General features: G+C 39.9%; 1 protein-coding gene across 1 annotated transcript in view; it reads right to left on the bottom strand.

Annotated features, from left to right (window-relative positions):
• Window positions 1–12239, bottom strand: part of SLC6A18 (solute carrier family 6 member 18) — a 44801-nt gene that overhangs the window by 19348 nt on the left and 13214 nt on the right. The window contains exons 2-5 of the mRNA XM_072599520.1: window positions 6932–7072; window positions 5269–5406; window positions 2865–3046; window positions 1048–1158 (exon numbers count right to left, since the gene is read on the bottom strand). Coding sequence (XP_072455621.1) covers window positions 1048–1158; window positions 2865–3046; window positions 5269–5406; window positions 6932–7072 — 572 coding nt within the window. The remainder of the gene's footprint in view (window positions 1–1047; window positions 1159–2864; window positions 3047–5268; window positions 5407–6931; window positions 7073–12239) is intronic.

Here is a 12239-nt window from a genome sequence, read left to right as displayed (position 1 = left end):
TTGATTTAATTTGATTTTTAAAAAGAAAGAAAAGAACAAATGTCCAGTATCAAAAATCAAATGGGTGAAATCACCACCACTGAAGATGAAATTAAAGCAATCATTAGAAATATTTTGCTCAATTGTATGCCAATAAATCTGATAATCTGAGTGAAGTTGATAAATATTAATGAAAATAAAAATTATTCAAATTAACAAATCAGGAAATAGAATTCCTATATCCCTATCATTTTAGAAAGAGGGAAGAGGAGGGAGGGGGAAAACTTTGGAACTCAAAATCTTTTAAAAATGAATGCTAAAAACTGTCCTGACATGTAATTGAGGGAAAAATAAATACCATAAAAAATAAAAATAAAAAGCAGTCTGGAGAGGACTGGCTTTGGTGTCAGAGGTTTGAATCTATTCTGTGTCACTTACTTTTACCTTGGGTAAATCACGAAACCTCTTTGGGTCTTCATATCCTCATTTGTAAAAAGAAGAGTTTGAAATAGATGACCCCCAGGGTTTCTTCTAGCCTAAATATAGGATCCTAAGATCCTTCTGAGAACATTTAGTAACCAGATAGTTTCAGTGGAAGAGACTTACAGAAGAATTAATATTTTTGAAAGAGAGCTGCTGGTAGTAACATTATCAGGTTACCTCATGCAGGTAAGGAATTTGTTCACCCAAGAGGGAACCAATAATAAGGTTGTGTTGTGAGACATACAGACCTTTGAGTACTAGGTTCTCTGATAACTTTGCAAAACGAGGGAAGGTATTTGAGCTAGTTTTCACTTGATTATATGTTTATTAAATTTGCTTATCTCAAATCAAATCTGTTGCTTTTTAATTTCAGTAAAGTAAAACTAGGGCTGGTCTCTTCTGGACCAAGGTAAATGGCTACATCAACAACTTTGATTCACTATTTCACCCCAATTTATCTTGTACTGAGAACTGATCTAGAATTATGGGATTTTGGGGGGAGGTGCTTTTTTTAACTGTTTTTTCCAAATTGACTAGTAGTTTTGACCCCTTTATACAGGCTCAATGAGACCTACCTGTACTTACATTAGGTGTAAAGAGGTAAATTAATCCATCAGTAGCTCCAGGTAGAGTGAGTCCTCTGATGAGGAAGATGGTCAAGACCACATAAGGAAAGAGAGCAGTAAAATAAATGGCCTGTACAAGAGAATGGAGAAATAGTGAATGATTGTTGAACCAGAGAACATTTTCCGTATATATTACTTGCATTGTTGTTAAGATCTTTAGAAGACCCTAAGATACACCACATGGGGATGGCCCGTGGCTCACTCTGCCCATGCATCTTTCACTAAGAAAGCTGTCAATGGAGAGTTCTCTAGAAAGATTTTGAAGGCTGGAAATAAGTAGCCAGGATCAAGTCATCTTCTTGTGGGATTATAATAGTAATTACACTTTTCATTTATATATTTCTTATGAGATTTGGCTAGGAAGCTGGACAGTGTTGAGCTCTATGTCTGCCGCACGTACCTGTAGTTCTATTTAGTTCAATTTGATTTAACGAATATTTGTTAATTGTCCATGTGTAAAGTACTAGATGAGGATGGTGGTACAAAGCCTGCCTTCAGAGAGATTACATGTTATTTATTTTTATTTTACATTATAGTGAAATGGGGACCATATTCAATAACATACCCATAAATAAATATGCTACCTGATAAATTAAAGAGGCACAGAGAATTAATAACTGGGGAGATCAGGGAAGTGTTTAGGGAAAAGGTAGCAACTGAGCTAAATCAAGGAAGAAAACAAGGATTCTAAGAGGTAGAGGTGAAAAGTCAGGCACTTATGCACTGGGCATGTATGGGAACATAAGATAGCATATTGAGTTTTAAGGACAGTTAATAGTGTGGTCTGACTGGAATATATGGTTTTTGAAGAGAAATAAGGGGTAAGATTGGAAAGATATGCAGTAGTCAGATTGTAGAGAGCCTGAAATGCCAGGCTAATGACTCTATACTTTATCCTAGAGGCAGTGGGGAATTACTGAAACATATTCTCTGGACTTCTTTCAGTTGTGTTCATCAACATAAGATTACAATTAAAGATGACAAATTGATGTGCATGATTCAGGATAGAGGTTTGGCATGACATGAATGAAAGAAGAATTGGGTAAGTGAATCAAAGGGAGAGGACAATGTTTAGTTGACTTGGTTGGCTAATTTTAGGGCCAAGACTGTAAACTGAGGAAAGCAGGACCAGAACATGGATAATGGATTGGGAGAACAGGAACAGATGGAATGATAAGAGATCAAACTGAAGAAAGAGAATTGGTTTAGAAGGAATGTGGCAAAGGGGTAAAAGGAAGGATAGGAGCTTATGATCAGAGAGGGAAAATTCAGAGTTCTAAATCATGGCCATGGCAGAATTATACCGAGAGAACTAAAGTGTGATCATCCCTCATGGATGATGGAGGTACAGTAAAGGTCATAAGCCCACTTGAATATGCCTTAAAATGTACCTCTAGTCATGCAGATCAGCAATTTCTCTGCAATTTATAGTTTTAGAGGAATAACTGAGACATTAAGTGACTGACTCAGGGTCACACAATGTGTATATGTCAGAAATGATTCTTGGACCCAGGTCATTCTGACTCTAAGGTCTCATCCAAAGGTGCTTCTTTCTATATACTTTTTCCCAAACAAATCCCCACATTTGTAGCAAAAGAAGCCTGTGTTACCCTTAGGACAACCAATTTAATTGTTAGGGCCTTTAGTGGCAGCCAAGGAGCCTGGGATTCCATTCTCTCTTCAAAAGCACATCAGGTGCTAGAGAAGCATTTTTCATATTTCAAGAGACAACTGCAAATAACTTGGCTTCTACAAATGCCTTTATGACATTCTCACCTTTCCTGTGGACTCAATACCTCTGATTATGCAGATATACACAATCATCCAACAAGCCACTAAGCACAAGACCAGCCACCACTGTAGGGTTCCACTTTCATTGATATCTGCTGAGATATTTAACGTCTGCCTGTACCAGAAATAATTCACAGTATTGCTGTGCTGGCATTCTTCAGTGGGCCCTGTGAACCAAAGAGCATCACAAGTCATTGCCAAGGCCACCCTGCATCACAGCCCACAAATAGCTGTAGACTCCTTTTATCCCACTGTAAAACCTTTCAAAGTAGTCCTGGTGTTGTACCTGTCTTTGCATCCCCAGCCCAGCCCTGACAAGTTCTCTGCAGAGCGTAGGCATTTATTAGTGTTTCCTGACTTGAATGTTTGTTGAAAAATAGTGGAATCAATGATTCAGGGACCACTAAAGCACCAAAATGATGAATTTAGGGTTTGGTCAAATCCAAACTCCATTGTCATTGGTGTTCTTTTCTTCTTCCCAAGAAAGTAACAATTCAGCTCATAGACAAGACTAGGGTGAGATAAATAAAGTTTTGCCCCAAGTCATGCTGAAATTAGAGGTGTTAAGTTGTCAGAAAGGCTCTCTATCATGGTGGGTTGGGCCATGTGGGGAAGTTGGAAGCAGGAGTTGAAACCTTTCCATGAGAAAGGGCTGTATTGGGAGAGGGAAGATGTCTTCTTCCTTTGGTTTTGAAAGAGGACACAAGGAGCCTCAAGCTTTCTTCAGGAAGAAACTTCTAGAGAGAGGAAATAGACTTTGAGAAGCTGTTGTTTGAGTGGCTTCAATCAAGTCCACATCTCTGTGACCCCATTTGGGATCTTCTTGGCAAAGACACTGGAGAGGTTGGCCATTTCCTTCTCCAGCTCATTTTACAGATGAGGAAACGGAGGCAAACAGGGTTAAGTGACTTGCCCCAATGTCACACAGCCTAGTAAGTGTCTGAGGTGGCATTTGAGCTCAGGTTCCTCTAACTCCAGACCTGGCAGGCACTCTATCTACTGCACCACCTTAAGGAGCCAGAGCCTCAAAATGTTTCTGATTTCCAGCTTACTTTAACTGAGAGTAAGAGGCTTCCATTCCTCCATGTGTCTTCCCAAAGACAAATTTCTCTCTCTCCATCTCCTTGAAGAGATGCTGACGTCTCTTGTGTTTTCTCTGGATCTGGAAGCAAGGGAGGTTTCTCCTCTCCCAAGCTCTCACCAGCTCTGCCCTTCACAAAAGCCCTCTGGGTAGAGCAATCATTCTCTCCACCAATAAGAAGTGTTTTATGCAAATAACCAGGCTTGAACCCCAGGTCACACCAAAGTCCAAAGAAGCATAGAACAACCCTGAATTCTAGACACTGTCTAGCAGATTGTCACTCCTGCTCTCAAGATGACTCCATGGCCCCTCCTTGTCTCCAGGATAAAAGGGAGCCTTCTCTGTGTGATACTGAAAGCCCATCGTACTCTTTTCTGAGCCTGTGTCTTTCTAGGCTGATTGTAGATTGATCCTCCTCATACCTTCCGACTGACTGACTGTCTGTTACTTGTTCATGACATTGAAATTCCCACTTTTGTGTTTTTAGAACCCCATGCCCGGAATCCTCCTCCTCCTCCCCATCTCTACCTTTTGGATCTCCTAGCTCCCTTCAGGGCTCAAGTGCTACTTCCTTCAAAAAGACATTTTCTGATGCCCCCAGATGTTCATGTATTTTGCAAATTTCTTGTATTTACTTATCTGTGAACATGTTGTGTCCTCTGATAGACTCTTACATTTTATCCCCAGGGCTTAGTACCATGCCTGGTACATTTAAATGCTTGTTGATGGATTCCTAGAGGATAAGTTAGATGCTTGGAAATAAGGTCAGAGAGTAGGAGCCTGGGGTTGCCCACCTCTAAGCAGAAGCTCCAGAGAACCTTGCTGGTGACTCTCCTCCTGGATGAGAGGAGGGTCTCCCCTAAAACTGAAGGGATTTCTGGACCAGATCAGGAACTAAGACCATAAGATCCCCCAAACAGTGGTACCCCTGCTATTACTGGGCAGGCACTGGGGTAGCCTACTCATGCTGCCTGGCTTCAGAAGCCTTTTCTTCAGTAGAAGGAGCAAGCAGTTGCTTTGTGCTGGACCTATAGATATGGGGTGTGTGGGGGTGTATGGCAGGGAGGGAACAGAGGATAATGTTCATAGTCCAACAATGATACTACCAAATCTCAGACTATTGAGATACCTTGAGATACACACACACACACACACATATACACACACACAGAGTTTACAAGCAGTCTGGATTTGTCCTGTCTGTGGGGCTCGTGGTGAATTGTCTGGATTATAAAAAATAGCTAAAGAAAGAGATGAAGTTCTGAGCTCCCCAAATGACACCTACTGAGTCACCCACCTGCTATTTACCTGTTCTGTTTTCGTTTAGAGGGCAAAAACTCCAAGGAAGGGGGTTTTGGAAGGAATTCAGAAAATACCACAGCACCCACGTTAAAATAGTGTTGTAATACAGACTCACCAGCAAGGCAACAAAAAAACATCCAATGCCTGGAAAACATAGGAAATGAAGTCTTTTGTTAGAGTCTGAGTTTGCAAACCTCAAACAAGCACTTGTGGTCCTTATTACCATCATCTCTTTTGATTCTTCCCACACATTTTATTTTATATTGTAACTATTTGTGTACATGCTTGTTTCTCCAGCTAGATGGAAAGATCCTTAAGGACTGTGTCTTAACTAGCTTTCAATCTTAGCCTCTGGTATAGTACTTTGCACATGGTAGACACCCAAAAAAATGTTGAATTACATGGAATCGACCAAAAAAATCAGTGAGATGTTTTCCTTTTCTGAAACAAACAAACTGTTAAGTTCTATTGGATGGTCTGGTAAGTTCACATGGTACTCCTCTCCTCAAAACCCTTCAGTAGCTCCCTGTTGATAAATGAAGATGTGTATGAAATCTTTTTTCTGGCATTCAGGCCTTCCATTAGCTGGTTTTAATTTACCTTGCCAGCCTTCTAGAACATATACTACTCCTCTTCACATACTGACCAAACTGACCAAATTTGCCATTTTCTAATCTTGTTTCATTTTTCACCTGGCTGTACTACTTGGAGACTGCTCCCATGTCCTACAATTTCCCAGCTACAAATGACCTCACGTTTCTAGAATCTTTCTCCACATGTCCCAAGAAGCTCATGTGGATAATCTCATCATCTTGTAATTCTGGTCACTTCCCTTTTGCCTCTCTGATAGGAACATGGGGCAAGAACTCCAAACCTCCATTTAAGGAGAGAACTCAGCTCAGATATTTCTTGATTTCTCACCTCACTGCTCTCCCTTGGGATTTCTCTGACTGACCTCTCTACCATGCACCCACAGTGGGTACCTTCTCCTCTCTCCCTACTCCTCACTTTTTGGTTTTCTTTTGCGTTTTGTCTTTCTCCATTAGTTTGTAAGCTCTTGAGGGGTAGAAATTCTCTCTCTATCTCTCTGTCTTTCTCTGTCTCTTATATCTATCTGTATCCTCAGCACTTAGCACAGTATAAGTAGGTGCTTAATAAATACTAACTACTGACTGTTCTCCTCTGCCTCCCTGCATTTGCTTCCACTCTCCACCATTCCTGGACAGCTCTCTCTGCCATCTCTGATGGTTGGTATCTCATCCTTCATTAAACTTCTCTAGGTACCCCAAGCTAAAACAATCTTTCCCTTCTAAAATTTTTTATGCCCCTCTGATTACTTGGACCTCTCCTAATCATTTATTGAGTTCTAATTTTTAATAAATATATCAAAATACTTTCATGTACACATTTTCTTATAGACTACAAGAAAGTTGAGGGCAAAGACTATATCCTGTTTTACTTTTGTAACTCTAGCACCCATAAGTGTGCCCTACATAGAGTAGTACTTAATGGATGTTTATCACATTGAATGAATGAAACTTGATCATATTTAATTTATCCCTCTTCACTGCTCGTTCTACAACAAGCTTGCTCTCAGTCAGCACTCTTGAATAAAATGTATGAACAGACCATCTATGAAAATGTTCTGCTAATGAAATTCCAGACATACCTACTCCTTTAAGGTATGGTGAGATGGTGCTCCACACCCCAATACTACCTTTCCTTAAGCGCTGACCAATGGCGAGTTCAATGTGAAACAGGGGGATTCCCTCAAAGATCAGGGCAACAAAGTATGGAATTAGGAATGCTCCTGGAAATAATAGACAAGTGTTAGAGAACAAGTATATGTGTGTATCTTTGACAGTCCTATAGTTAGTAGTTCAAAGAGGTTATTTAGCATAGAGTCTATACCTCAGGGTAAAGATCAATAGAGGCAGATAAAAACCCCATCTACCCCTATTAGATCTGGTATGTAGTCTCTGATGGGTATGTGAGCATGGCATGTACTCTGCCAGGCATTAATCTGTACTGTTGCATTCCTCTGGGCACGTAGTTGTGGACCTTTGCTTTGCCTCTAGCTTCTGGCTTCAGCTGGAACTCTCAGTTGATGGGTTACGTTTTCCCATTAGAAGACTGGACTCTAATGACCTCTCTTTTAGCTTAGAATACAAAAGTTCTTCTTGAAGTCCTATAGGGAAACAGGCCCTTCATATGCCAGTTTCACACTAAGGAAAAAATCTTCAGCTGCTCTTCTCCATACAAAAAGATGATGATTTATCAGTTCTCAGGGTGTGGCTTATAGGGAGCTTTTTGTTTCCAGAAGTTTTCACCTCCAGGGGTCAAGCTATTTTGGAAAATAGAGCAACCAGCTAGCCCAGGAATACTAATAGCCATTTAATCCACCTTTGAAACCTTATTTCTTATTGCTAACAAATCTACATTCTTTTCCCAACCTTCTATCTGATTTAAAATTAGAAATCCTCTAATTCTTATGTAATCCCTGATTGCCAATATTTACCCTTTTAGAAAGATTATCAGGAGCTGCCTTTCCCATAAACTACAAAATGCTAGCTAGATTTTTAGGCCCCCAAATTTTCTTGAACCCTAAATGCTTTCGGTTTCTTATGCATTTTCTTATGAATGGGAAGAGGAACTTAAGGAGAAAAAAATTTCCAGGTTGAACCAAGCAGAGGCATCATGAGGGGTGCTGTGAGACATACATGAAAAAATGGATCTAAAACATTTTGCAAACCTTAAAGCATTATTATAAATGTCAGTTATTATCATTATTACTATTAATTATTCTGCAGTTAACAGGTCTCCAGTCTGCATTCCTTGAGCCTTCTACTGCTGTAATGCTGAGTTAAAACAATGTTTATTATAGTGCAATATGGCAGTATGCTGGTAAATATTTTAATTGAATAATCAGTCTTAGGTGTAAGAAATGTTTATACACACACTATTAAATTTAATCTGTTTTATCTACACTTTCTTAAGTCTAGGCAATCCACGAAACAATAAATCTAGCCCTAATTTGTAGCATGCGCAGATTTCTGAGACGAAAATGCTCACACCGAAATTTAACAGCCTGCTGGTTAGAGCTGTTCCCAGCACACCTCTGGACATCACAGCCTACTCAAACATTTGTTTTTATTTCCTGTCTTTATCATATACATCTGAACCTCTCAGATTTTGAGTCACCTTACACTTAAATTACTTTTTCCCCATTCGTTTGTGTAAGGAAGAATATTGTAGAGGAAACAGAATTTTAATAAACTAACTTCTTTGCAATCTAGTTTCCTGGTAGAGAAATGTTTTTTGTTGTTGTTCAGTGATGTACTTTGTGAAATGACCCTTGTACACTGTCTGGGAAAAGAGAAATAATCACCCTTCCTGTGTTCTGTCATGATCAAACCACATCTATACGTATTATATTCAGGTCCAGAAGCTGCATTGAGAGCAGCAGGTGCGCCAGCCAGCAGAGATGCTCACCAAGGCAGAATGAAGCAGCATGGAGGCTTTTTCAAGGAGATAGAGGGATGGAATAGGATGAGCAAACAACAATAACTTTGCTCGCACCCTCTCCTGTATCACTGGTTTTGAAGGGACTGGTGGGAATCCTCAAAGACTTTTTCTGGACTACAGGGACAAAGATACAGGGGGAAGATTTGTGAGAAACAAGGAAGCTGAGGTTCCACATGTAGGGCCTGGTGTCGCCTTTCTTGATTATGCTACCACACCCTCAGGAGAACCTCCCAGTGTGTTCTGAGTTATGTATCACTCCAACAGGTGCTGATCTGCTGCAGAGGTACTGACATTAATCCAAAACCCCAGCCAAATGCCTTTGTCAGGTCTAGTTTCTGAGCAAATCTGTCACATGAGGGTGATCTGGGAAAAACATCAAACTCTCTATGCCTCTATCCACCTTTCAGAGAAACTGGAAACCATTTACCCCATGGCTCTATTCCTTTTTTCATAGCATTCACTTTATTCAGGGTACAGATGAGTATTCCCACCAATCTAACTATGACTCAGGGGGCAGCTAGGTGGTGCAGTGGATAGAGCACCAGTGCAGGAGTCAGGAGGACCTGAGTTCAAATCTCACCTCAGACACTTGACACTCACTAGCTGTGTGACCTTGGGCAAGTCACTTAATCCCAACTGCCTTATCCTGGGTCATCTCCAGTCATCCTGGTGAATATCTGGTCACTGGATTCAGATGGCTCTGGAAGAGAAGTGACCTGCACAGCCCTCCTTCACTCAAAACAAAGTTAAGTGCAAGTCATGTCATTATTCTCTGATGGCATGGTCTTCTTTGGCAATGAAGGATGAGCACACACATAACTATGACTCAGCCTCAGCCTTGCTAGATCTTCCCATCATCTTGGCAGGGTTTCCATTAAAGAATTTACAAATATATACTATACATGGGCTTTCAAATACAATTCAAAGGAAGAAAACCAAGTTAACGTTAATGCAACCAACATGGACATTGCCCAGTCTGTGACCCTCTTTTAATTCCTATACCAATTCCCCCTAACAACAGGTAAGCCAGAAGTCCAGCTTTCCATCTCAGTCCCAGCAGGAATAAGAACAAACTTTTCATTTGTTACCAAAACTCTATCAGTAGATAAGCATCTAGTGATGGAATATAGGAACTTAGAGCACTCCAAGAGTCCCTCCCAAGGGCAACATTGCTTGAGTAAACAGAATGGTACCAGGCACTATACTTCCCCACTTTGCTTCAGTCTTCTCCTTCATTTCTATCCCTTTAGTCCGAGGAAAATGTACAATGGACTTTTCTACAAGAGGCAACTATTGCTTGCCATCAGAGTCCTTCCAAAAGCAAATGACCCAAGCTTGCCATCAGAGTCCTTCCAAAAGCAAATGACCCAAGCTGGGGTGAGCAGGCCATACTTGAGCTGCTCCCATACATTCACTCTTTTCTCTCCCCCAGTCTCCATGAAAAAGTTCTGGTGACATTCTTGCACAGGTGTGCTTTGCCTGGCTTGTACATCCTTATTGATCAGTACATCCATAACATTAGGAAAGTTATTATCAAACTAGACCATACACAGGGGGAGGTGGCAAGGATGATGATCCATGCCTCACCAAGGTTACTTGAAGGAATTGGGAATGGTTAGCCTTGAGAAGACAAGACAGAATGTGATAATTATCTTCTAAACATTTATAAGATGGACATGTAAAAGAAATCAAGTTAGTGTGGTGTAGTGGATAGAGAGGGGGCTGTGGAATTAAGAAGATTTGGGTTCAAGTCTCACCTCTGACATATTTTGTTGCTCAGTTGTTTTCAGTCATGTCTGACTCTTTGTGACCCCATTCGGAGTTTTCTTGGCAAAGATACTGGAGTGGTTTGCCATTTCCTTCTCTAGTGCATTTCATAGTCAAGGAAACTGAGGCAAATAGGTTTTTACCTTAGGTCATACAGCTAGTAAGTGAGGCTGGATTTGAACTCAGTTCTTTCTCACTCCAGGCCCTATGCTTTATCCATAGTGTCCTCTAGCTGCCTATATAATGATGGAAAGATTCCTTAACATCTCAATGCTTTAGGTCAGTGGTGTCAAATAGTCACCTACCTGTAGACCACATGAGACCCACAACACTCTCAAATATAGCCAAAACAGATTAAAATGTGATTAGAAAATATTTAACTAAATGTATAAAAATGCACTAAAACACAGATAATACATTTTAAAATAAAAAATTAAAACTTAAATTAGTAAATTAATCCTTATTACAGCTAGCAAATTTCTATCTGATTTTGATATCACTGCTCTAGGCATCTCTCTAAGATTATAAATTGTGAATGAAGGTGCTGGTCTGCATTAGTACATAGAAATTCTTCTTCTGGAAGTTTTCAATATCAATGAAGTCCTAGGTCTGATCCCTATCTCTGTCACATGTGAGAGAAGAACTAAATATATTCTATGTAAATTCATAGTAGAGATTATTGGATAGAAGTAATAGGAATAGATTTCAGATCAACTTAAGGAAGAACCTTATAAAAATTAGAACTGCCCCAAAATTAAAATGGAACTTTGTGAGTTCTAGTGACATTTTCTACTACTGGAGGTGCTCAAGAGAAGGCTATATGACCTATTGCTAGGAATGCTGTAGAAAGAAGATTGGGCTTTTGTTTTGGACTTTTTCTTTTGGACTTTTGTGTTACCATGGGCTTATGGTGATATGATTTCCCTCCATTTTTTATTCTTTCCCTTCCTTCCCCACAAATTGATGTAATCAAAAAAATCATTCAATCAGGGGTCCAGATACGTTTTTAGGAAATATGTTTTTAGGAAATTTCCCACAATCTCACCACAATATGTAAATGTGTTCTTAATCAGTGGGAGAGGATTATTGAGGTTTAGCAATTGAAAGAAAGCAAATGATATCAGAAAATAGCTTGTTATTGGCTGAGAAAATAGTTATGGTCCCTTGGGCTTATGTATAAAAATATCAAGTTCTCTAATCTATAGTAGTGAAGGATTTGAGACTTGGGAATATTTTTTGGAACTGTACCTCTGTGTGAGTAAGAAGAAGGTGACTTCCTCTTCTCTTATTCTTTGGGCCATGTCTCTGAAACTACCGAACCAATAGGAGACATATACACCCAAAACAGATATGATTGCAGATGCAAAGAGATAGCCGTCTGAGGGAGGAGGCAATTTTAAGGAGTTTAACACCTTTGTGGTGGATAGAAGTGCTGGCTGAGACTCAAGAAAGGAGAAAACCTGGGAATACCTCTGTGCTGCTCATCCAGCAGAGAACTGGATGCAAGGTGAATAGCATTAGGATATTACTGAAAGGAAAAGGAGTTCTAAATTACCCTTTACCAGATATGTATATTACATATGCCCCTCACTACCGTTGTACTCCAAGTGAGCCCCAGGCTTTTGGAGATTTGGGGTTTACATCAAACTATTCTTCATATGCTATTTTAGTAAATGCCTTTTCTA

Source organism: Notamacropus eugenii, chromosome 4 (assembly GCF_028372415.1).
Source record: "Notamacropus eugenii isolate mMacEug1 chromosome 4, mMacEug1.pri_v2, whole genome shotgun sequence".
NCBI lineage: Eukaryota > Metazoa > Chordata > Mammalia > Diprotodontia > Macropodidae > Notamacropus > Notamacropus eugenii.
Note: the sequence above shows the minus strand (reverse complement) of the source record. Positions and strands in the feature narration are given on the sequence as shown.